Here is a 27,231-nt window from a genome sequence, read left to right as displayed (position 1 = left end):
CTCCATCCCTCCTCCTCCACCTCCCCGCCCTCCCCTCTCTCTGGTCATAACTCCTGCCTTTGAAGAGACGCCATTGAGATGCAGTCAGTGTGAGCTGACACAGTAATCCGAGAGACGGATGTTTGCCTTGCTGTCATAACTCATTGAGTCCCGGGCGACCCCTCTCTCAGCACCTCTGACAGGGCTCTCGGCTGCAGGTGATGAAGAGGGATGATGCTGATCTCAGATCAGGACAATTTTGCCCTATTTCTTTTTGTGAGTTGGCCAGTATGCCACACCCAGGTGTACGCCTAGCCACTCCACAGGCCCACAGAGAGCCCTGGCATCAGAATAGATGCAAATTACACTTTTTTTTTTAACTCAACTGAAGCAGGTTAATCAATCAAGTTCACTGCAGTGATGTCGCCTCCTGGAGTTAGTTTACTAACTCTTGCTGGTCTTGAGGCACGATGTGCTGAATTCTTTTTTCTCTGCTTTTTACTTCACCACGATATTTGTCCAAACCTCTCTTGCCATGTTTGACAGTGCAGCTCTCCACATTGTGTGTATATCGCGATCGACAATATTCTTGCCCTGATTCAGTTAGTTTGAATGTGAGCCAAATTAGAGCATCAGCTGAAAGCCTTTGTTTATGTGGCTGCACACCAGAGCCAGGTCTAAGGACAGAGGGAGGCTCCTCTCTCCTAGCCTTTGTTCCTACGGCTTTCATGCTCCTCTCTGAGGAGGGAGGAATCACCTCATCGACTCTCTCCGGCCCCGGCAGAGGTCAGTGTGGCTTAGCCCCACACATCCTGGCTGGCTTCATCCTAACAGATCGATTCCGTAGGTCCACAGGACTGTGGGCGAAGAGTCATGGGCAGGTAGGGTTCACCCCCCCCCCTCCCACAGCACCCTCGCTTATTCCTCCTGGTCTGTTCATCAGTTTACCACGGTTACAGCACAATCGCAGACCCATAATAACAGGGAGAGGTGGAGTGAGGGAGGGAGGGAGGGATGGAGGTTGGCGGGGCTCCTTCTCTCTTCATCAGGTCTGTGGTTGTTTCATGGGAGGTTGGGCCAAGCAAGGCAGTTGGGGGTAGTTTGGGAGGGGTAGTATCTCTGCCACCCTTTGAGGGCAGTGTATTTATGAATGAATGAATGAATGAATGGAATGCTTTCATTTGCTCCTGGTTTCCGAGGCACATGTGGCTGGACAGACGCTGGCCACTCTGGGTCCGAGTGGATTCCCTCCGGTCGCTGTTCCTTCGGCAGCTGTGCCAAGCAGAGCCAGGACTCTTGGCATCTGCTTCCACCTCGTGGAGATGTGGCGGGAGGGGCTATCTGGCACCTCCTGGCACTGCTCTCTTACACGCCCAATTAAAACCTAATGACCGCAGAACTCGCAGGCAGAGGAAGTGACACACCTGCTTACTCTTCTCTGTTCTGGTGTTTAGAGTTGCGAGAGGTGCACGGTCTGGAAGTTATTTAAGGTAGAGTAAATGATGCAGCCTTCCACAGACTACACAAGAGCAATTTTCAGGAGCTTGAACTCCGGCACCTGGCAGGTGTGAAGTCAGCTCCAATCCTGCACTGACACAACGGCTCATCAACACTGACAGAGAGGCAAAGGACATAGAAGGCACACACACACACACACACACACACACACACACCCCTGTACATCTCATCTACTTCCCTACATCTTATCTCTTATAAGACAGTGTGTGGAGAATGATAGGTGAAGAATTTGAAGCCGATCTGAGAGAGATCGTGCTGTCTGGCTAAGAGGCTGGCACACTGTGTGGATTTTTAAGAACCTCTTTTCCTTGTAGCTTGTTTGTCTTTATTAGCTGACAGGAAAGCTTAAAAAATGTGCTCATGGAGTTTGTTTCAGAATTGTGTTTCTTAATAATGGAAGCTTTGAAAGTGGTTAGTATTGGTTAGGCAAGCTGAATAAGACTTAAACAGCACTGAGCGCTGTTCTCTGGAAAAAAAAAAACATTTACTTCAATTTTCCTCTGATTGGAGCTTTGAAAAAAATTGAATTTTTCTGCCGAAAGTCAATAAGCACTTGAAAATGAACCCTGGGGAAAATGCTTTGTTGGACGTACTGAGAACACCGGCCTTTTTGGATATCGATACTGTGTACAACCAGATACTTTCCCTACATTTCATTGTCTCATAGAACAACCACAGGCACATTTGATAGATGGGGAAAAGCAAAGACCTCGGTCATATCTCTTTTTCTTTAATGTCACCCACAGCTCTTCCTTGGTTTTATTTTCCTTAAAGCAGGTGGCATATCTCTCTGTGCTAGATAAACCCTGTTGGCATTTTAGAGGGTGTACAACCCGGAATAATATCTATTTCCAGTTCAGTGGATACCCCTTCCATCAATCGCAGTGGCTGTGCTGTAATTTGACACATGTGTTTTCCTTGCCTAGCCCCCCTTGCCCCCCCCCCCCCCCCCCCTCAGCCGTCATCCAGAAACTATGGCTGAGCGCTGGGCCCGGGGGCAAACGATGAGTAGAATAGCACACCAGACATGGTGTGAGAGGTGACACAAAGGTTACGTAAGGCTTTGGGAATATCTCCCCCCACCTGGCACCTTCTCCCTTGACACACACACACACACACACACACACGCACCTCCTGTCCGGACAGCTGCTGGTTTCTGCTGGCGAGATCAGCTAGACAGGGTGAGAGAGGAAAGTTCTGGGCATTCGCGTGCATTGAATAAGAGACTGGAGACATCTCCCAGCATGCACCTCTGCGTTGTGTTCACTGTGGTGTTTATGACTGTCTGACTCACACGTTCATGTGTTTTGTCCTGTGGTGAGTGCACAGACATTGGACGGTGTCATGCACTGCACACTGTGGCATTCACGAGAGCTTGAAGTGCGTCTGTATGCGAGTAAACCACAAGGGCCAGATCACAACTATTGGGGGTGTGTTGGCAGGGAGGTGTCCGTGTTCTGCAGCACGAGTGTTAACTTGACGTTGACTTTTGAGTTTTCACGTTGAGTTTTCTCTAGATATATTCTATAAGTTTGATTCGTCCCCTCTCACCACCAAGAGTGTGAAAGGTGTTTTTTTAATGGAGAAAGTGGTTAAGATGAAGTGAGGCTAATTGCTTTGGTATTATCTGGGCCACTACTGTCAACATGAAAGCCTCAAGATCTTCTTAGGCCACACGTGATAGAAAAATGATGGGCCCATCTGTGATCCTCACCCGCACCCTCTCTCTCATAAACTGCAAACTGATTCAAATACATTTTTTATTGAAAACAGCTTCTTTTTAGGAAACCTTTTTATGACTGGCTTCTTTTTTCCCCTACATTAGCCCCTTTTGTCATACAGCAATATAGTGGAAATTCACAGTAATTTATCCCCTTGGATGCTGAGAGAAGGGCTGAGCTCACTGCTACCCTCTAGGGAGACAACATGGGTACTGCAGCCGATGCTTGAATTCTGCAGCCGAGTGACTGTCATTGTTGGAGAAGCACAGCACCACCGGGTTGAAGGATCTAAAAATAGCATGCTAATATATGATGGAGATGTGAGGAAATATATACTGGTACAACTGTAAATGCCAGCAATACTCTAGACATTTTCCTTTGTGCAAGCCAGTGGGGTTTTCACAGTACTGTTACACAATTGATTCTTGCTTATTACCTTGATACAGTAATGAAATACCACATCAACAAATGAACTCTTGAGAAAACAGAAGCCAAAGCAGCTTCAGAAGATGGGACAGCCAGAGCCCCAATGATCAGCCTTAATTCCAAATGCTAAATGACCATAATGTAATGTAATGCCCTTCTCTAACACATAGCCTCACACCAAAAGCTCTATTCCTTCAGTACATATCCGTAAACACTTGAAGTGTTTTCTAATAAGCTGCCAAATCTCTCTCATTGGGTGCTGGGGTGCAAGGGTCTTTCGATCCCACCAATAATTGTCGGTCTCCTTCTTGTGCGGTTGCCATGGTGATGCTTCACCATCCTCCCTATCCCGTCTCACCTGTTGCCGGGCGGGACCATGGCGGGATTGCAAAGTCCCGTCGCTCTCTAGAAGAGCGCATTCTTACCTGTAAGCACTGAGCAGTATCTGCTTCCTGGAAGGGGCATCCCATTGATACAGCTCAGATTAAGGTCAAATTAGTCAGAATGCTCCTCGGCCTTTGCTCGGCCTCCTTAGTGGTGCAGCAAAATTGCTGTACCGCTGCCAAAAAGTGCATTTTAACATTGGAGGAGTGTTCTGACGCTAGGACAAAGGATTTGACCTGAATAGACGACATTAATCTTTCCCTCTATCCTTGCCTCTCTTTCTCTACCTCTCTCTCCCTCTCCCTTTCCATCTCTCTCTCTCTCTCTCTCTCTCTCTCTCTTTTTTCTCCCTTCGACACATGCTCAGACATTCTTGACATTTGCAAAGGTTGAAAGACAAAGTACCTTTGTCTCCTAATAAGGGCGCGTGGTCCTCTACCTGAATGTGAATTCTTGGGAGGCGAAGGAGGCCATATGTTTCTGACAGATGGGTGCAGGAGAGGGTTTCAGGGAAGGAGGGGATTGAGGGAAGGGAATGGGGTTGGGGGGTACTTCAGCTCTTATGTTACATTACTAAAATACCAGCTCCAAATCTATATAGCAAAGAGGGGGGTCACTCAAATGCACGCTGAATTAAGGTGTGCACAGCATCCTTTTGGTCTTGTAGGTATGTCCCATGCCATCGGTCTGCTTCAAGGGAAATTCAGATTGATCTGAAGATTTCTGACAGCCGCTATGGACCAGTCATAACCAGGACGCTTATCTCTGTAGCATTGCCCAGGAGTGTGACTGCTGATCCTGGGGGCTGATACTTGACAGCTCTCTGTAACACAGTGTGGCGGCTTTTGGGTGTGAACGGACATGGCTGCAAGGCACCCTCATTTGTATGATATGTATGCTTAAAGAACAAACAAAATATAAAAATCAATCATGATTGGTTGATATGCATCTGATTCAGAATCACGCAGAACCCTCGCCTTCGTCCTCCTCTGTGTGTCTTCCTGGTCCTCTTTTAGGGACAGGAACATCGGGGCCCAGCTGGAACGGAAACTTTGATTGTGTCCGGGGGCTTCGACAGAGATGATGTCATCTGGTCATGTGTGTAGCCTACCCACAAACCGCATCAAGCAGTGGACTCAGCCTCTCCAGAGGATAATAAAACGCAGTTGCTCTACAAACTCCGCGTGGCGATTTCTCATCCAAAAAAGAGAACAAAAACATCAGTCCGTTACGCTGAAGGTCATTCTGGTTTCTCTTTTTTTTTTTTCACTCCATCTTTCAAAGGCTGTTTATGAGGAAGAAAAACTGTTTATGTACATAAAATGGACATTTTATTTAAACTCTAACTCTAAGTACCAGGAATAATAAATATGTTCTTATTTTCAGATTTCAGACGTCCAGATTCCGAGTAACATATAAAAGTTTCGTCCAAATAGCTACCAAACCGGATTTGGAATCACACAACACCTTTGAAAAAAACATTTCCAGTAACACATCTGCCATGTATCCCACTGTGCGTTTACCACAGATTGCAGACCTGCACTTTGTCACTGTAATTGCTTTGTAGAGTACATTCAGTGACAGTATAGGCTATGCCTTTCACGCTAAGAGTTGATTTTCCATGGGTTAAAAAAAAACTTATGTCACATTCCATTGTAGTCTGTGGTGCCTGCCACACGGAACCTTCTGTCAGCTCCTGATCTGGTCCTTGCCACATGATTACTCGTCTTGTCGCATCATTTGCTGATATCCCCGCTATTGAGACCGACCTACAGATTCGTCCCACAGTTGCTTGAGATACAGTGCGCGATTTTTATGTGTTGACACAATGTGGCATTCATGGGGACCAAGGTGCACTTTGGCGCAGGAGTCATGCTCCAGGTAAGCACTCTTCAGCACCATTTCAAATAATGATGCATCATAACTTCACATTTCTACATTACAATTTGATATTAAGTGTATTGAGGCCTGGGTAACTGCGCTGGCAGATTCAGTTGTTCACTTTGCACAGCTTTGCAATGATGTCATTAAATACATATTAAGAAGTATTTATATCATTTACAAAATATAAATGAGGAAATATGCTGGTCGGTTGGGCCTAGAAAATTTGACAAAGTGGAAAAGATCTGAACAGCAAACGTAAGCACTGAAAAAAAGCTTGCACAATAATGGCCCTTAACATCCAGTGGTTTTATGCTTAGAAGCAGCTACTGTCTTTCTGAGCTGCAAATGCAAATATTGCAGGTTTTAGCAGGGCCTGTTGACAACTTAAATGCTAATGTCTTTACCACAGTACCATGCAGTACAGTCTGTTCACCAGCCCTGTCCCTCCTGGGAGTCCCCCTGAGCATTTCTGTCTTTTTTTTTTTTTCAGACAAACAGCAGTTTATATTTGTTTTCCCCCATTGTTCAATGGCAGTGTTCTCAGAAATCAACAGGTACATAATTTAGATTTTTTAGGAATGGTAATGCTGAATTAAAAAATGAATTCATGGGTATTGTTTGACTCTTCTAAAGAGGATTCCACATCTTTGGTGCAGAAAGCCAGTGGTCACCTCTGTCTCACCCTGCAGAGTTTTGTGTGTGACCCCTGTTCTTGCTGTATGGGTGAGAGCAGGGATACTATACAGGACATTGAAGGTCCTGGGTTGCAAAACAGTCACCATCTGACCACAAGCATGTGACCTCAAGGAGAAAAGGGCAATCCTCTGTGCTTTTTTTTTTTCCTTTTTGTTTTGTTTTTTTCATCCAGTTGGTGCCCAGTGCAAGGCTGGCTGTGCTGGCTGCAGGGACGTCGTGGTCCCTGGGGACCTGAGCTGGCCGCAGGCTCGAAAGGCCCCAGGTGCGACGGATAAAGTGTACTTCAGGTTTCTGTGACCAGGCCTGTGATCTAGGGGCTTATTAGCTGTTCCAGCAGAAAAGCTGTTTCGTGGAGGGATTTTCGCTCTGGATTACCACATCGACAGTCGGATAAAATCTCTCGGATGTTTCGGCGGGATTTCCGCCGCAGGCAGGACGAGGCGCTTCTGCTGCAAGACCGCCGCCGTGTCACCTTTAATCACCGCTGCGCCTCCGCACGGCTCCCATGATCCTCTCTGATGGCGCTGGCCGCGGGATGGAGGGTGGGCAGACTGCGGCTGCCCCTTTTTACTGGAGGATCAATTTCCCGCGCCTGTAAAAACTACGGCCTTTCTGTTCCGATGCACTGAGGCTCTGCAGCTTCTCCGTAGCGTGGCATCCTCGAAAAAAAAAAAGAAGAAAAAGAAAAAGAAGACAGACAGAGAAAAAGCATCAGAACGCTGTTTCCACACGGGCACTTGCATGAGTAAAAATATATGAGAATTCCATTCAAAGCAGATGTTGTGGTTATGACATCACCTCCATTAAAAGTTATTAAAAAAAAAACAACAACAGTAAACCTGGTGAGGGAGAGCACATATGTGAGTTAATTTAGTGGGTAAGGCAGTGGTATTCCGCTCATGGTTGTCTGGAGACACGGAAAAGATAGTAACACCTGCTTCCTCCTGGTTATCAGTCAGTGTGGGTTTGAAGAAGACGGCTTTTCCAAAACTGAGGAACCCCCTAAAACAAAACCATAATATTATATCATAATACAGTCATTACAAGGCATAGGGGCAAATCTGTCGCTGCAACCTTGTAAATGCAAACCAAAAAGAAGCATTTTAATGCTTAATTGTCAGTTGTGTTTTCTATTATCATATGCCCAATCAAGGACACCGACACCATGAGAACAAATTTCCTTACAGTTTCACGTTTCGGTGGACTCTGTGGATTACTGTCCAATACGCAAGCCACTGGAGCCAATATTGCCGAGCGGAATGTCGGTTCACCCATGAACAGGTTGCCAAGGAAACGTTGCATAAGAAGAGAGTGGAGGACGCCCCTGCTGATGGGGAGACAGGAGACCAAGGAGGAGATCCAGCGGCGTACCCCTATCAACAGCCCCCCCCACCCCCCCAGAGTGGCGGAGAACTCCAGCACCCCTGTACCCCATGCTGTGGGCTCCCTTGGGGAGGGGGAGGTGCAGTAGCTCTGTTCAACCCCAAACCCCCACATAAAAAGACAAATGCACTCACTAATGGGGGATATTTAATCAAAGGATCCAAGCACTGCTTAAGACAGACGGGTAGTTACATAACGCACACCTTTATCAGTTTCCACCCTTTGAGTAAGGAAGAGCAGGTGGGGAGGGTTTCTGCTCACTTACATCTGAGCTCACACAGAAGTCATGTTTCAATTCTCTGCCTTTATTTATAGTTTTTAGTCACACATATAAGCGTTACATAAGACTTCATAACACCATTTGTTAACTTTCATTAACAATTTTACGGCTACTGAATTTGGTTCCATACATAAACATTCACAACTGTCTTTTACCACTGATATAAACTTTCATTGGAAATGTTCAGTGGATGGTGTATGGCTTGTAATTGAAAGAAGTTGTCATGAGTGTGTATGGATATGAAATCCAATAGTGTTTTAACTGTTAATGAGTGGTTATAAAATTTGTACTCAGTAATATAGGTATTATGTTTGTAAATATGAGCCCTTTATTACTATTGTTATTATTATTACTATTATTATTATTATTATTATTATTACTATTACTATTACTATTACTATTATTATTATTATTATTATTATTATTGATAATAATAATAATAATGTTCCCTTTTACTTCCCACTTTTTCACATGCATTCACCATTTAACCTCATCACCACTGCAATGACAAAAGCTGAACCCACTCAAAGGTGTGAGACACACGATCCTCTAATACGCATGCATGCCCACCGTGGCTATTTTCCCCATCTCCCACAGTGCACCCGGAGGCAAACACCGTTGGAGGATCGGTACATCCTCCCAAAGAAGCCATAGACCCTCTCACGGCGCTCTACATTCATTGAAGAATTTACTAAGACACTTTGCTCTGTTCTTGCGGTTTTCCGTAGGATATTTGATGTCTCTCCCTCCTCCAGGCGAAGGGTGAGGTGCCTCGCTTCCACTCACATCGGTGCGGACTGTGTAAAAGCGACAGACACTACAGCTATCGCATATACCAAACATAAATACATTCATTTATTTACGTGCACAGAAACATATAATCTGCATGTGTAGGCGTTGCCAAAGCAGATGACAGTCAATAAAAACAAGAGGCAGGTCTTGAGGAAGGAGTCTATTTTAAGCCGCTTCAGTTTCCGCCATCGCCGTGCGCCGGGTTTAACAAGGGGTGAATCACAGTATTTTGTGGGTTAAAGAAGAAAGGCTGCAGATCCAACTGCCATGTAACACCTGTGCAAACGCAATCACACGCATATTCCCACCACGTGATCTTCACCTTACACTTCAGCAAATCCAAGGGATCCTTTGAGCCTGGGTGTGTGTGTGTGTGTGTGTGTGTGTGTGTATATATATATATATATATCTGTTCTTGTACTTGAGTCACTGGATCCGACTCAGACCAGGGCAGGACATCGGTGTGCAGTGTGAAGTCATTACCGGAGGGCTGCAGGGTTGAATCCTGGAACAATGTATGGAAATTTGGTTAAAACATTTAAAAATCCATTGGTAATGAGTCTGGTACAGAATAGTATCTGAGAAAAGCTCTTTAGCAGCATAGCTCAAAGCCTGGGTTCAATTATATGAAACATGGGGAAGGATGTGTCACTGAATGCTTCTGTTACTACATGTTATCTACATGTACTGTTAAGTTTTGGATATTGTGTGATGTGTTTGCATTTTATGTGATTATGGTATTGTGTACATTACAGCTTCCCATGGTGTCTTTGGTTGTCTTAGTTCCAGACTTGCAAAAAATTAACTTGTGTTGATACTTGAATGGTGTTATACATGCGCTATCTGGTCTGGGAGTGCTGTTAACCAGGGCTGGCGCTGTTGCTCATATAACTTGGATGGATACACCTCTGGTCTCTTGTGCTGGAAGTTGCTTTGGATGTGAGCGTCTGCTAAATGAATGCGATGTAATGTAAGCCAGTGGAGCAGGCGAAGTAATTGCAGGTGTCTTTCGGTTCTCTCGCAGGTTCAGAGCTCGGTGGGCTGCTGGAGCTGGAGACCCTGTACAGGGGGGTGGAGCAGAACCTGAACCAGAGCCGGAGAGTGCGCCGCCAGGCCGTGGAGCGGGCCTACAACATCGAGGTCCTGCTCGGGGTGGACTACTCGGTGGTCCAGTTCCACGGCAAGGAGCACGTGCAGAAGTACCTTCTAACCCTCATGAATATCGTAAGACCACACCCCTCCTCACAGAACACTACACCCAGCTCTTACAGTCCGTCGTCTGTATATTAAGGACAGGAGTAAAGCACGCGTACCCTCTGAAAACAGTCTCTCAGGGTCTGCCATTTCGTCTCTCTCCAGTGGCTGAGGGGCTGAGCAGACCTCCGCTCTCCATCATCGCAGATACTGCTCCATTTACAGTTAGCTTGGGTGTCTTAAAGAGGCACGAACCACAGTGCACTACACCTGTAAACCCGGCTCCTCACCTGCACGCAGAGCACACTCTGCAAGACCCACAGTGGGGCAGCAGATTTTAGCACCTCTCAGCACCAGCAATTTATTTTTCTCCTAATAGCCTGACCTTCCTTTCATAAGCTCTGTGCTGTTATGATTAAAGCTGTTTTGTATGCAGACAGTACTTCAAGAATTAGTTAAGTCCTTTTTGTGATGCTGTGTTGGAGTGATTGACATGACCAGGCTCGGTAGGCCTTGGGTTAATCCTAGCCTGCAGTGTGATATATTTGGAAGGATGGCTTCATGTCATGTGACCATGACGGCATGGCCAAGTTAACACGATGATCATCAGCTGGCTGTGTCTATATGTTTTTTAAAACTGCATCGAAAAAAAGCAGGAAAGGGGCTTAGCTTTGTGAGGCCACCGGCTTGTGACTGACAGGCGCACTAGGTGGACTTTAATCTCTGTGGATTAAATGTGCACCGAGATGGCCGGGGACAGAGACGACCTTGAGCGAGAGAAGAGTCCCAGAAACCCTGGGCGTGCTGAAGCATCCAGCCACTCAGCCGGTGTCAGGAGCCTCCCTGCAGAGGAAAGCACCTCCTCACTTGCCCCTCTTTCAAATATTGGGAAAGCGGTGGTACGGAATGCAAGCCACGGTGTCATATACCCGCTGTAATCCACTGAGAGGGAAAAAGTATGTTTAAAAACAAAAGCGCTTTCAGAATAAATTACTGAAAACCAGATAAATAGAAATAAATAAATAAATAAATCGCCTCCCACGCGTTCGTTCCCGCGGCTTTCTTCTTGAAAGTTTACTTTGCTCACATTACGGTTAAGTCTCTCCCAGTGAAGAGGGGAGAAGAGAGAGGCTCGCCGGAATGCAGGAGCAGGTGTGCCTCCTAAAGGTACGCTACTCGTTCTTCGGGACGGGGGACTTTCTTCCCGCCTCCCCTCTGAAGTGGTGGAGGTTTGAGGATCCCACATGCGGTTCCCCACTGAAGGCAAACCTTCCCAAAGTGTCTCACAGATGAAAATAAGGGGGGGGGTGGGGGTGTCAAGATGAATAACTCCGGTTTGCAGGCGTAGTGTTTCTGACACTCGGTAACAACTTTGCATCAAAATTCTGCCGAGAGTTGACGAGACAGCGCCTCCGGGTGACGGGTGTTAAAACGCCCGTTTGTTTTTACTTGCAGGGTTTGTCTGGGGCCCCCACGTTCTCCAGCCAAACTTTGAGAAGTGAAATTTCCATTAGGACATCAACATGACAGGAGCCTGGTGTCAGTGTCCTCCTCATGATGTCATTTCCCCTGGACAATAGTGCGCAGGGACCAAGCGTGTCAGGAAGTGGCAGTACGCATCAAGCTTAACTGAGGGAGTCTGAGAAGGACCCTGGGGGGGGGTGCTGAGAGTGGTAGGACCCCTGGCAGACAAGGGTCTTTGTGTGTGTGTGTGTGTGTGTGTGTGTGTGTGTGTGTGTGTGTGTGTGTGTGAGAGAGTGTGTATGTGTGCCTGTGTGCGTCTGTGTGTGCATAAAGTGATGCTGGTCTTTTTCTTCCTATAGTATTGTATGGTATATTAATTACACAAAATGGATGTACTGTTTGTAGTTGACAGAATAGATGTGTGTATTTATTAAGTTTTAGAATGACAGATAATATCTCAGTGATGAAAGGAAGAAAAATTATTTTTTTCTTTTTTATGACAGCCTCTAGTTTCAAATATGTTTGGCATTACATTCATTTAACATCAATGTTCATTGAAAAAAAAATTAGCTTTAATTATTTTGGGGTTTTGCACAGTGAAAACTCATTTTCCATTTGCAGGTTAACACGGAAAATGGGGGACTGATGTATGCAGCCACTTTTTTTGTTGTTGTTGTTGACACTCTGGTCTTATACTACTGCCGTGTGTCACTTTCACACAACTCGCAACAGGGGGTGTGAATTTTGCGACCCTAAAAATATGCCTACTTATCCGCGAGGAAATATGTATTTTATATGGTATGTTGGGCACATCCACATGCCGGTCGGCAGGCTCATATTAGCACAGAATGGTAGATGTGTGACAGCTCCTGTCTCAGGCCTGTCTTTTCAGGATGGCAAAATGCCAAGCTTTTGAGTTGAATGATAAAATCCATGCATATATTCATTGTTCTGCAGAGAAGGAGGTTCCAAGATAGAAAACTGCCACAGCACAGGAACTTTTTAACAAAATTACCTCTCCATTACCATCAATAAGTGGGCATATTACACACACATTATGCAAGTGTCGTAATTATTGTGCTTCTTTTCCTTCTGGATTGTTGTGCTGTTATTGAGCCACTGTTGTTGTGGTATATTTGAGTGAGAATCTGTGTACTAAAAAATAATTCCACTGCGAGTAGGTTTTCCAGTACTGAGGGTCACAGTGGGAACCGGAGAGATAAATAACAATAATAACTTGTTGGTTCAAGACAAGCAGTGTTCTGTGTTTAAACCCCTTGGTAAAACCATGAGGGAATACTGTAGATCATTTTTGAAGATACAGAACAATATCTTTTCATCCCTCCATATGCGAGTCTTTCCTTGTTGTCAAGCCTGTTAAAAAAAGGGAGAAATGACAGGCAATCAGCGCTGTCACAGTGTTATATTTTTGTTTCTTACCCTTATTTGTACTCTAACAGTGAAGCCCAGGGCTGACGCAGTCTCCAGCAGCCTCGTCTGCTCCACTGCTATGCTCTGCTGTGCCTCTAGGGGTCACTGTGGGGTTATGCAGGGCAGTGTGTGGGCAGCAGGGGGGTGGCAGCATTGTCTGACTGCAGGACATCAAAGAAACACAGATCTGGAGTTTTATCGCATCTGTGGGGCTCAGCCTCTGCGGATCCCTGTGCGCGCGTGTGTGTGTGTGTGAGAGAAAGAGAGACAGAGAGAGAGTGAAAGGGTGTGGGTATATCTTTCCTTCTCTCTATTTAGTTCCACTTTCAGATGTCTGAGCTCAGTCCCCAAGACTCATGTTATCGCCCGATAATAACAACCCGAAAGGAAATGTGGGAAAGCTCGGTTTGCCGGTGACCCCGGAGCTGAAGCGTTCAGCAAGTGTACTTTTGCTCCGCCGTTCCTCAGAAACAATCCAATAGCCCTCTGCGTCGCCAAGGAAAAGAAAGGGAGGGCCAGCGCAGCACCACCACAAAAGAAATATGCTAAAGCGAATTGATTCCCCTCATACATGTGTCCATGGGAAGCAGAGCGAATCGATGGCCCAGACCAGAATCAAAAGCCATCCCATATCCTGCCCACCCCCGCCCCCGCCCACCTTTGAGCCCCTCACCCCAAACCCTGAACCCTGGAACCTCGCTAGATAATCAAGGACAGCAAGACAAAGCAGGTAGCAACACCCCCCCCCCGTTTGCATCAACAATCCATGCTTACCAGGGACCTATAGCATCTAACCAGAGATCTAAGCTCTCTAACCAGAGAATGCATCCCAACTCCCCATCCAGACCCACTCCTTCTTGTATGATTTGAGCAGGGTGACAAACATCAAATTAACTGTACGCACGTTAAACATCTGATGAATAGGGGCAAAGGGTTTTTCTACGAGAAAATGAAATCTAGGGAAAGTGTTCAGTTGGTCCCACGAATCGTTTACTGTATTTTACTAATCAGTCATATAGGGGCCATTGACTTATGTGCCCCTAGTACATCCAATTAAACTGCATCCCTAGGGTTTGTTTTTGAAATATCAATTGGCTTTTTTCCATAAAATTGTGAAAAGAATTTCCAGCTCCAGTTAGATGTATGTGTAGAAATAATTGCAAGGTACTTTACTGCTCATTTTTCAGAGAAGATTCCCATTAACTCCTCTACAGCAAATCCACATGTATCTGAATGATTAAATGAAGGATTGCTCAGGGGCAGCCATGGACCAAAGCCCCTGCAGGTGGGAGTATTTTAAATACCTTTTCCATTTTTAGAGCACTTTTTTCACAGATGTATTTGTGTGATCAGAAACAATCAGAGATAGACTTCATTCAGAAAAGGAGTGGTGTACAGCCTATACATGCAGTTTTGGGTGTAATAGTGAGGTTTCGATGGCCATCAGCCTGTTTCATCAAATGATTGCAAGTCAAGCTATATCTTCTAATGGTTTTAAAAGGATTTTTTTTCTGTGTTACTCAGATGCCCCCTGGTTTTCTAAATCAATAATTTCTATTTTTTCTGTTTTCTTTAGAAGAGTCTTTTCCACAGTGTGCTGTACTTTGGGATGTGTGATTGATTGCCATTATGTCAGAAATTGAGAGTATCAGGCCTGCATCACAGTATTAGGACAACAACCCAAAATTCCTCGCAACCCCCCACACACATACAGCCCAACACTCCACCCACCCCTTTTGGGCAAAAACACATACTTTAAACCTCAGTATGTAAGCATGTAAGACAATTTTTCATTTCCCATCTCCTACAAATTCAAGACTAGCACAGGAAGACATTACTGATAATGATATAGTATATTACTGGTATTACTCATATTACTAATAGTGATAATGTATTTTGGTCAGCCTCCCTTTTGCAGTTTCCACTAATATTCTTAGAACAGATTGTACAGTAATTATGTAATCATTTATACTTAAAATCCTTGTTAGGAGATTAAATGTCAGACAGGTAATAATAGCCCAAATGTCAGGTGAAAATGGCAGTGATCTGTAACCAGACACCGAGCAAGCACAGCCCCCCCTGCTCCCATATACATTCCCATTTCAGCGTGGGTTTTATAACTGCTCTCAGACGTGCCTGTGTGTGCGCGCGCGTGTGTGTGTGTGTGTGTGTATGTTTGTCTGTGTGTGCACGTACTTATGTGCGTGTGTGTGGGTCTGTGTGCCTGTGTGTCTGTGTGTGTATGTGTGTGCACTCACTTATGTATGTGTGTGTGCATGCGTGCGTGTATGTATGTGTGTGTGTGTGTGTGTGTGTGTGTGTGCGCGTGCAGGTGTGCGTGCGTGCGTGCGTGTGTGTATGTGCAGGTGTGCATGCGTGTGTCTGTGCGTGTGTGGGATAGCAGTTAATAAATGGACTTCTGACTGTAATGATCTGCTTCCCGAGTTAACCCAGCAACAACCTCTAACCTGCTGCCTGCTGTTTCTGTCTCTCCGTCTCTCTCTCTTTTCTTGTGCTTTTTTTACTCTCCCTGTCTTCCACTTACACTGTTTTCCTATTCCCTCTCGCTTTCAGTCCCCCCCCCCCCCCCCCCCCCCAACTCTCTCTCTCTCTCTCTCTTCACCACAGCAGAGCCACGGTGCAAGACCTTGCTGCATTATTAATCTGATATTAATGATTTTCTGACTCTCTGACCTCTAGGCTTACATTAGTTACCTGTCAGCTGAAATCTAACTAATGAAACGTAGTCAGAGCCCTTCAGAAGGCCAGAGATGGGGGGCAAAACTAATGAGAGGTCCACTGCTGGATTCATTAAGGTAGGCAGAGAGGGAGAGGGAGAGAGAGAGGGAGAGAGAGAGGGAGAGAGAGAGAGAGAGAGAGAGAGAGAGAGAGAGAGAGAGAGAGAGAGGGAGAGAGAGAGAGAGAGAGAGAGAGAGAGAGAGAGAGAGAGAGAGAGAGAGAGAGAGAGAGAGAGAGAGAGAGAGAGGGGAAGCGGAAGAGACCGAAAAAGGAAAAGACGGGGGGAATATAGAGAGTGACAAAGGGGAGAGAAGGTAAGAGAAGGGGGAGAGAGAAATAAAATGAGAGAGAGAGAGAGAAAAAGTGGGAAGCATTTGTCTTGAAACGACAGACGCAAGGCAGTCAATGGTGCCGAGTGTCAGCGGAGTGGTGTGGCCCCACTGAGAGGCTTTTAAAAAGCCCATGATGTGAAGCTAAAAGGCAGATCGGGGGGAAAGCTCGGTCTATTTAGCGCTCATTAAGGTTCAGAGTCCTGGTGTCAGGGTCACCAGGAGGTCAATTGTGTCTTAATTGGCCCCGGTCGTCGCCTTGGTAACAGCCTACTGGACGCAGCGTGAGATGACCCGCCTCGAGGACGGTGCCACTCCTTGGCCAATGCTCTGCTGGTCAGAGTGTTCCCTTGTCAGAGGGCTCCGTGTTAACCATTTGTTCCCTGGCTCTGGAAAGCAGGAATAAGTGGCTGGGTATTTTCTGTATGCGTCAGAGAAAGAAAAACGTACAACAGGGACACACCCAGTAATCCCAAACCTGTTAGGAGAGGACAGACAGACAGGGTCAGGGGTGGTACTATCAGCCAGGAGGGAGCAGACAGACAGGCAGACAGGGTCAGGAGCAGTAACATCATTCAGGAAGGAGCAGACAGACAGACAGGGTCAGGAGCAAGATCACCAGCCAGGAGGGAGCAGACAGACAGACAGACAGACAGACAGGGTCAGGAGCAGTACCATCAGCCAGGAGGGAGGGGTGCAGATGGAGGTGTCTTTTTACTGTGTGCCCCCCCACTGAAGTTTGGACGTTGCCTAGCAACCAATGTCAGCTCAAAACTAAAAATTAAAATAATAAAAAAGAGCCGCAAGAAAAGGAGGACAAGTGCAGTTTTTTTTCCCAGTCCTTCCCACCCCTCTCCCTTTCCCTCTCTCTCTTTCTGTCTGTCCATCCTTCTCTCCCTCAGTTTAGAGTCAGGCAGCCGTGTGAGTCGCTAACACCCCGCCCCTCTTCGCCGTCTGTCTGTCAGAAATCTCGTTATTGGAGTCTGTGTTTACATCCCCCTGCCTCATTAACCGGCTCACACCGACACCGAGGACACCCCGTCTGAACTTCTGTACCAATTTGTCTGCCTCTGTCTCGCCACTTAACTTGATTTCTTCTCGTGTTTTTTTTTTTTCCCCCCCCTCAACTTCCCCTGGTGCACGGGGGCCAATGTTGAGCAGTTAAATTAGTAACGAGGCTCCAGTCAGACCGAAAGGTGAGAGATTAGAACCTGAGGAAAACGTTTTTTTTTTTTTTTTTTTCTGTGTGCATAGCAGTTTGAGAAGGACAGGTGGCACTGTATTCTCTGAGAATGACAAGCTAGGAAAGACCCCACTGCAGATTCATATTGCGGGTAGTCTGAGTGAGTCAAAGACTCTCATTATTTTTCTGCACTGTAGGTGAGGTGGGGAAAAAACTTAAAGAGGTAAGAGGGGGGTACCCAGGACATGGGAGAGACCCATAACCAACAGGCAGGGTAAAGGGGCAAGTAGGAAGACAGAAAAAAACAGACAACCAGCAAGTGGGTGGGAGGGGTAACCTGGAATATTCAGAGATTTAAGAAAGAGATTCAGAGATTTACCAAACTGGAACACTCACTCCAGTTATTCACATTGGCCACTTTACTTCTGGTTTGAATTCATCACAGTGTGCCCAAACCCCTTTTAGGTAACCCTTGAGACAAACAGGAGAGACAGATGGAGTACCAGGTAAGCAGGAAATGGAGGGAAGGGGCAATCAGGAAGTGGTGCTGAAAGGTGACAAGGAGAGGGGGAGAAAGAGACGGGGGGGGGTTATGTGAAATAAGGAGCAGTGAAGTGAACACAGTAGTGGTGGGAAGAGATTCGCTACCCTCTCATTATAAAACGTGAAATTTAAAACTTGTGAAACGTGTTGAAATTCATCTGGGTAGGAGGTTTGTTGTTGATTTCCGGGTGCAGAAATTCAGTCTTTCACTTACAGAGTTCCTCACACTTGCAGTCCCGCAATATCACACCTGGTTCAGTTCATTTTAAAAAGTTATCATTTATAATAACAGTTCTAATAATCCACCTATGACATCAGCTGGCCTCCTTGTAAAGGCAACTATAGCAGAGTAGAGCTTGAAACGTTCACCAGGCTTAAGTGACCTAAGATGCATGGCCAGATAATGCTTACCAATTTTACCTAATCCTACAAATAGAAATAAATACAATTTGGCATTTCGTGGACGCTTTTAATATCATCAGCATCACAAATAATACCATAAGCATTGTGAGTATACTCTTGCTATCATATAAACACTTACATAAAAGAGTCTCTTGAGTGTTGTATGCCACAACAGTTTGACAGTAATTGTCATCAACTCTTTTGACGACTCATTACAATAAGAGACTCGGTCCATTGGCTTGACATCTTGTCTATATGACATGTCTGTCTGCCGGTTGTTATCGGTGTCCTGTCATTCACTCCTTGCAGCAGCTGTCTCTCGGGGTGACAGTGGCATATAGCTTGGAGACATGGTCTCGTTGCACTGTTCCCCTCTTGTTCCCCTGTTCAGAAGTAGCCGGGGCAGGTCGTGGAGCATTGATCGGTGTGGTCATACCCTGTTCTCCTTTTCATGCGGGGGAGACAGCATAATGCGTGGGCGCAATAATATAGCACAGCATAGGAGCCCTATAACAGTGTACAATCCATAATTTTGAGAATAAACAACTGTTGAGCAAACAGCCTCAGCCTGACAGATTATGTAGCTGTCAAAATCATGCATTTGTACAGTTAGATATTTGCTGAGGCAGTTCAGGATTGCTACCTTGCCCAAGTGTACGCCTGCAGGGTCCTACCTTGGATTCAAACCCGTGACGGTCTGGTTTCAAGTCTGTGTCCGTTACTACTGTCACAACATGGGTGACATCCTCATATGCATCACCCTCATAGTTTCCACGGGGGAATTTGTTTAGCACAGAGCACGGTGGAGTGTTTCCCCAAAGCGTGTGGAGTGAGGATACCTGAACACATGGTCGTGGGAGAGTGACACTGCGTGCTAATCCCCAACCCTCCTCTTACGTGTGTCTGCAGGTGAACGAGATCTACCACGATCAGTCCCTGGGGGCACGGATCAACGTGGTTCTGGTGCGGATCATCATGCTGCCCTATGAGAAGGTGAGTGGGACCGGACCAGACCAGATCCCCTCTGTAGGCACTCTGACCGTTTTCGCTAGCTTGCTTCCTTTACCTTTCAGCATTCTTACGTTTGCCGATTCGCTTTATTTCGTTTGTTTATCTGAGGAGCAACAATGCAGACATGAAACAGTCACTTTTAATGTTGCGTTTTGATGAACTTGTGATCAAAGGTTTCACTGAAACTGAGAGTTTACAGCAGTGACTTTCTGATAACGCCACCCATGTTGTGGTTCATGAAGCCTCTCTTTCCATCATTGCTTTATTGTGAAGGTTTCTGAACGTCACAAAGGAACTGCAGAGTTTATCAGTATGGCGGTACGTAAAATGAGCCTCAATATACAGTTTGTCTCAAAGTGAAATATCAAGCCCCACATTGCATTCAGCTGTGAGCATATGTATTCACTGCGAATTTGCTCCCACCTCCTCGGCTCCTCCCGGCTTGCGCAGTACTTACCAAGGCCCAAGGCTTGTTGTTTGTGTGGACTGAGCAAAAGGGGAACTAAAAGCATCGTGATCCCAGGGGAGCTTTTTCAAAGTCGCACGCCTTTACAGTTCAGTGCCAAGGCACACCGAGGTCCGATGTTATGCAATCAAGCTTCTCCCCTGTTGACCAGAGGCGCAGAGCATTTTGGGAAATTACGGATAAGATGAACAATCAATAACCATCCCTTAATTCATAAACAATTCTATGGTTTCACTGAACAAAGGCTGTAATTTATTTTTGCTGTTTAAATCGAATCTACAAGGACAAGTACAATCAGCAAATCTTCACCAGATATCTCTACAATTACCTCCACTCCTGCTCTAGAGCCATTATTATGACTGCAAATATCACCAGAGATCCATGAAAGGTATTACAGTTCAAACAATATTTCTTTTCGAACGCATTCTCCTGTGGCTTTGGTTGCCATTCAGAGGGCTTTCTGTCTGCGGTAGAGCTGTTGACTATTCTGCCGAGTAGCAGCAGCAGCAGCAGCAGCAGCAATGGGGAATTGTGGGTAACATTAGCGTGCCTTGACACCTGGCACTCTCCAGATTAAACTGAATAAAACAGGAAGTGTCCCAGCTGAACCTGTCAGCGCTCTCCCAGGGGTCCCCGGCCCCTGCCGTCCTGTGGCCCTCGCCTGCCCCATTCGGCATGCAGCCCCGCGCGTGGCTGTCCATCATCCACAATTACCGTGACAACCGCACCCGGCACCAGCGGCCTGCTGATTAGCGCCGTGACCCTGAACACCTTTTACATCATTTTTACATCAGAGAGCTCCCTCACATCTGTTCCCTGACATGCCCCAGACACTCTGCCCCATCTTCATTAAATTACCAGCAGGAGGAAGCAACTGCCACACTGCCACTCTCTAAACACACTGCTGACCAGTGTGGGTGTGAGGGGAAAATGGCCAAGCAGGACAGACTCAAAGTGTGTGTGTGTGTGTGTGTGTGTTTAAAAGAGGAAGGAGAGCGTGCTTGTGAGGGAGACAGAAAGGCAGAATATGTGTATCTGTGAGAGATAGAAAGGAAAAGCATATGTGAATATATGCGCATGTGCATGTGTATGAATGAGAGACAGAGAGTAAGAACGGAAGTGTGAGTGCATCTGACAGCAATGGAACGCTCAATGCCTATTTGTTATTGCAAGGCTGCCACCTACTGGTAGGATTGTGCTAGTGCAGTCGTGGTTTGTTATTAAAAAAATTTCGGCTGAGCGGTGCTGATAATAGAGTTCGAAGAGGAACATCTGGAAAACATCACCGTTTAAGAAGGCTCTTGTGTCTCACGTCCTAGCCAGCAACAACACTGTTGGGGTTTTTTTCTCTTTCACTGTCTTTTGTGCACTTATACTTTACCAACCTGAGCTGGAAATATAAATTATACCAGATGTGTATGTTTTTCCTTCAGAAATTTACACCTTTAGAGAATATTGAGTCAAAGATCCTCACCTGTTGCTGGCTGCAATTATTAAACATTCCTTTAATTTTTCATTGTTTAGTTAATGATCTGGCAACATTTCTCTCTTCATGTGACATTTCACATTTATTCATTGTTGCCGGAAGTTGTTACCTTTGCTCACAGATGGGGTACTACACATAAAACATCGATATCCTGTCCTTCTGCTAAATATTTCATCATTTTTGAATTATCACCTGATGAGATATAACACATGTTGTTTAATAGACTTGGGCCTGTATTTGATCTAACAACACAACACTGTCTTTTAACTGTGAGTGACAATTTAAGCAGCTCTTACTTTTCTTTGATACTTACATAACTACTGTTTGACCGAGTGTATAAAAGACGTGCTTAAAACATTTTAAAAAGTGTCTGATATCAAGCAGTGTGATAACAGCATACAACCCTTTCCCTCACCTCACTGTTTATACATTCCTTTATTTATGAAGATTTTGTTCTCCCCAATGTCCAGTACAGCCACTCACATGATCCTGTGATAGACTGTAAATTTTGATAATGCTTCATGTTTCTGTCTATTTACCATATCATCAGTCTAAGTAATAATAAATTTCTGGGCTCTCCGTTGCTAGCAAGCACAGTCGGCTGCACGGCTTTGCCGATGCGCTCCTAAAGACCATGATATTCACCAGACAGAATGAACCCTGCTGTCTTAAAAGCAGTTAGCTCGCCCTCTGCAGACAATGACAACAGGGAGCGGTAATTTATGGAGTTAACTGTTATTTACCGAGAGAAATTGGCGTGAACATTGCTTTGGTTCCGTTTCTCGGTTTGCATTAAGCCGGCCCGATAGTTCTTTATGCTTTGTTCGGTATGTTCCAGGGGGACTAATCAGTGTTTGATTTGCAGCTTGGAACATACCTTAACAAATGCATCTGTGCCCTTATTTGTCCTCATTAAATGGTGCAATGGGGGGTGCACTGGGGGGGTGCAATTCCTCTGAACTGTGCACTGACTTTATCCAAAAAAAATGAAACAATTGGGACTGCACTGAAATGAACTACTAACCAGTGTGCCCCTCAAGGCCTTATCTGGGAAAAAAAAAAAAAAAAAGCGTTTTCAAAAAAAATTCTCGAGCAAAGTTTGAACAGAGGCAGTTGAGTTTAGAGATGTGAGGTAAATCCCGATCATTGCTGTGGCACGGATAATTATTCCTCTGCGCCCTCCTGAATTAGCTCAGGAATAAACCCACAGAATGATAGGTAGAGCCAAAGGGCAGTGTGTACGTACATAGTGCATAGCTCTGTGCTCCTGTCTCTGCCCACATCTCTGACTGAGACATTTCAGATGTGAGACAGCAGCTACCACCACTAATTTGTAGGTTTGCAATCCCTAGGCCTAGGAACTAAACATACTCACAAGCTACCCAGAATGATTTGACAGGAGATCTGGTATCTGGTTTGAGAAGATTTGTAATGATATATACTGCAAAAATAGAATCAGATCAGGTCTCTGTTCACTGAATTTATTTTCAAAAATAAAAACTAGATATTTTGCTTTAATATTTGTAGTAAAATCATATTGGTTGTTACAGGTGTGCAGATGTGTGTGCTCAGATTCAGGGATATGTTTAGGGTTCTTTGGAAACAGAACAGTAACTGCAATGAATCGGAGAGAGAATGATGTTACTGTTTCCTGTCATTTCCTGTCACACGAGTTTGTGCTTAATAAAGACTTAGACCTAATGACTCTTGAATTCAGCATGGTTTTCGAATCTCTGTTTTTTTCCACTCTACTAATGGTGATTCTCTCTACCTCCGTCTCACTGTCTGCCCTGACCCCTCTTTCATCCTCTCACTATCTATCTCTCTGTCCCACCCCCCCACCCCCCTTCTCTATATCTCCCTCTCGTCTCTTTTTTTCTCCCTCCCTCCCATTTCTCTCTCAGTCTATGAGTCTGATAGAGCTGGGGAACCCCTCTCAGAGTCTGGAGAATGTGTGCCGCTGGGCCTTCCTGCAGCAGAAGAAGGATTCGGGTGACGCCGAGTATCATGACCACGCCATCTTCCTCACCCGGCAGGAGTTTGGCCCCACGGGCATGCAGGGTACAGCACATGCATACTCACAAACACACACATACAAACACCACACAATCATGCATGCACACACACACACACACACACAAACTCCCACGTTCATGGAAACACACACATACATACACACATTCACACACGTGCACACACACACACACACACATACACACAGGCATACATATACATGCTTGCCCAAACACCCACATTAACAGTCACACACACATGCAAACATCGCACACAAACACACACACATACACACAGCATAATGTGTTTTCTGTCCTCACGCTCACTCACGTTTACACACACTCGCCCTCACTTTAACAGACATAATGATGTAGAGTCATATTGTCTTCATAACTGCTTGAGTTTCCTGCAGGCTTTGAAGTGGCCCTAGCCGCAGAACCCTAGTTCAGAACTCAGTCAGTGGGATAAGAATATCAGCAGTCCTTCTCAATGGCACCAGCAGCGTCCCCGACCCAGAGTCTGTCACAGACAGATGACATATGAGCTGATTTTTGGTCATTAGGGTGCAGCTAGATGCCAGTGTTCCTGTCAACATGGCAGCTGGAGACCGAACCTCTCCTCTCTCTGCTGTCTGCAGAGGGGTGAAAGAGAATAAATGTACGACATGTGCAAAATTACACTGAGACAGTGACTCTTTTCTCTGTATGTCTCACTCTGTCTCTCCCTTTTCCCCCGTTTCCCAGGTTACGCCCCGGTAACAGGTATGTGCCACCCTGTGAGGAGCTGCACTCTGAACCATGAGGACGGGTTCTCCTCAGCCTTTGTGGTGGCCCACGAAACTGGACATGTGTGAGTGACTGTCTAATGTGTAACACACACAGACACACACGCGCGCACACACACACACACACACACACACACACACACACATACGCAGGTATACACACAAACAAACACAACTTCACTTACCTATACATACATCAACCTACACTTACACAAACAACTCTCACACACACACTCTCGCACACACAGGTCTACACACATACACACACAAAGTCTATTACACACACAGGCATGCACAAACACCAACATTAACAGAATGCACACTCACGCACAGACTTGCGCCCACACACATATATACTTACATACATACACTCATTCATACACCCATACAGACACAAACTCATTTACACAAACGCATACGAACGCTCACTCAGGTTCACACATGCAGTTAAATCGAAGGTCCGTTGTCGCCCCCTGCAGGCTGGGTATGGAGCATGACGGCCAGGGAAACCGCTGTGGAGATGAGGTGCACATGGGGAGCATCATGGCCCCACTGGTGCAGGCTGCTTTCCACCGTTTCCACTGGTCCCGCTGCAGCCAGCAGGAGCTAGGCCGATATCTGCAGTAAGTCAACAGCAACCACTCCCTCTTTCAGTGAGCCCCACCCTCAATCCATCTGACCACTCCCTCTTTCAGTGAGCCCCACCCTCAATCCAACTGACCACTCCCTCTTTCAGTGAGCCCCACCCTCAATCCAACTGACCACTCCCTCTTTCACTGAGACCCACCCTCAATCCAACTGACCACTCCCTCTTTCACTGAACCCCACTCTCTATCCAACTGACCACCCCCTCTTTCACTGAGCCCCACCCTCTATCCAGCTGACCACTCCCTCTTTCACTGAGCTCCTTCCTCATTAACTGAGCATCTCCATTTGTCTCATTAAATCCCTCCTCTTTTACTGTGTCCCTATTAACCCTTTCTTCTTTTGCCGTCTTCTTCCTACCTCTCTTTCACTGATCCATCCCTTTGTCATACTAACCCTCCTCCTTTAACTGGAAACACCCTCCCAGACACACACACACATACACACACTGCATCAGGTGAAGCACAGCACATAAGAACAGGGATTTTCCCCACTGAGTGACCACGTAACTGACTGACCCTGGAATTGGTGAGATACATAAGCGGTCATTCTGCCGTTTTTTTTCTCCTGTAGCTCCTACGACTGTCTCCGTGACGATCCCTTCGACCACAACTGGCCATCACTGCCGCAACTGCCTGGGATCCACTACTCCATGAACGAACAGTGTCGCTTCGATTTTGGCATCGGCTACATGATGTGCACCGCGGTGAGTGCCGCTCCCTACCCCCGTCCCCGCCCGCGCCATCCCTCCACCCCGACAGCCCTGTCCCTGCCGCCTGTTTTCAATTTCAGGGCCTCCACTCCACCCCATCCCACCCCGTCACCAAGAAGTCGTGCCTTTGGGAAAAACGTATGGAAAATATGCTGCCATACCTTTTTCCAACTGCCCCTGTCAATCTTTGAAATGTACAGGCTATATTCTGCTCAGAGGTGGAGGGGGAATAGTTTGGGCCTAATCTTTGGATATTAATTGTTGAGGGCTGCTAAGATTAATAGTAGATTTTGCTGCTCTGGTCCTATGGAGCTGTATTACACCAGGATTTCTTGGTAGCTTCATATCAACAGTGTTGGAAAAGCAGTTACAAATATCTTTGTCCAATCAGACAAGTATTGGTCATCTAATCAAATAACTTGGTCATGTAATCAAATAACTATTTAATCATATTGGCTGATTAGTAACTCAGGTGTAAGGAAGAACAGGTACCCTTCAGCCATGTAGTTGTGCAGCTTAATATAAGAAAGTCATGACATTTTTCGGCACATCAGATGATCTTCGCTCTTTGGTCCAACATTTTCAAGACATGTTTTCATTGCTTTGCTTTTTATTCTGTTTTAATTTGTACTTTGAGCAAACACAGTGAATCAGGGCAAATACAGCACATTAGAGCAAACACAGTGATTCTGGGCAAACATAGAAAATCAGAGCAAACACAGTGAATCAGAGAGGCCCCAATGAATCAGAGCAGCCACAGTGAATCAGAGCAAACACAGTGAATCAGAGAAAATACATGAAATCAGAGCCAACACAGCAAATTAGGGCAAATGCAGTGAATCAGTACAAGCACAGCTAATCAGGGAACACAGAGAGACACGGTGTCACATGACCTCAAAGATGACATCTTGAAGTGCCTTGCACATTTTGCCAGTTGGAGTGCTGTACTTTATTCTCTTGTCGAACCGTTTCCTTAGCTGCAAAAGGTGGGCCAGTCTGGAACGCAGGTAAGGCAACACGATCCCCCCCACCCAGAACAGTGTGGCCGCATCTTTATTTTCTACTTATCGATATCGATCTTTCTCGTGGTCACCTTTTTAATGGTTTCATTCCGTTTTTTTTTTCTGTTCTTCCCATTCTCATGTTGTCGGCATGCAAGCTGCAGGATGCTAACGGCTCCTTCTTTTCCCGCCAGTGTGGGCCGGCCCCCACACAACTCTGTTCAAGAGGGAGTGCCGTGTGTACCCAGGCCACGCCAGTCACCCGTTCTCAATAAGATGATTGGATCTTAACTGAAATATGCACATTTTTAGCCCCAACCTCTTTGTCTTTTCCACCTATGGGAGAGGAACCATTGGGAAACGACAAACGATGAGACAAAGATGCTCTCGTTCAGAAAGAACGGAGGGGGCATGGTCAGTGGTGGGTTTTAGGATCCTGCAGTCCAGCGTGACAGCTTCCTGGGCTGACATCATCAGCGCCAGCCCTGGTTTGCACCCAATGGGGCCCCTATCGTCAGTGTGGGGGGAGGATGTGGGTGGAGTCTGCCCCCCCCAAAAGCACTGACCCTAGATCAGCTCCATCTGTTTTTTACACGTAATGGTCAGGGTCAAGGTTTGGGGTCTGCTGATCTTGGATCAGGGCTTGGGAGCAGAGTCGACCCGGAGCGTGGGGGTTTCCACTTGGACTCGGTATGAACAGGGATGAATTGTTTTTTGGGGGGGGTGGGCGGGTGGCCGAGTTGGCGAGTTAACCGACATCCAGCC

General features: G+C 46.1%; 1 protein-coding gene across 1 annotated transcript in view; it reads left to right on the top strand.

The window, feature by feature from the left end:
• Window positions 1-27,231, top strand: part of LOC118790845 (A disintegrin and metalloproteinase with thrombospondin motifs 2-like) — a 126,972-nt gene that overhangs the window by 81,281 nt on the left and 18,460 nt on the right. Inside the window, exons 6-11 of the mRNA XM_036547938.1 lie at window positions 10,141-10,287; window positions 19,258-19,341; window positions 23,216-23,372; window positions 24,068-24,173; window positions 24,588-24,731; window positions 25,327-25,459. Of these exons, the coding sequence (XP_036403831.1) occupies window positions 10,141-10,287; window positions 19,258-19,341; window positions 23,216-23,372; window positions 24,068-24,173; window positions 24,588-24,731; window positions 25,327-25,459 (771 nt within the window). The remainder of the gene's footprint in view (window positions 1-10,140; window positions 10,288-19,257; window positions 19,342-23,215; window positions 23,373-24,067; window positions 24,174-24,587; window positions 24,732-25,326; window positions 25,460-27,231) is intronic.

This window comes from Megalops cyprinoides, chromosome 16 (assembly GCF_013368585.1).
Source record: "Megalops cyprinoides isolate fMegCyp1 chromosome 16, fMegCyp1.pri, whole genome shotgun sequence".
Taxonomy (NCBI): Eukaryota; Metazoa; Chordata; class Actinopteri; order Elopiformes; family Megalopidae; genus Megalops; species Megalops cyprinoides.
This window is presented reverse-complemented; position numbering and strand designations above follow the sequence as displayed.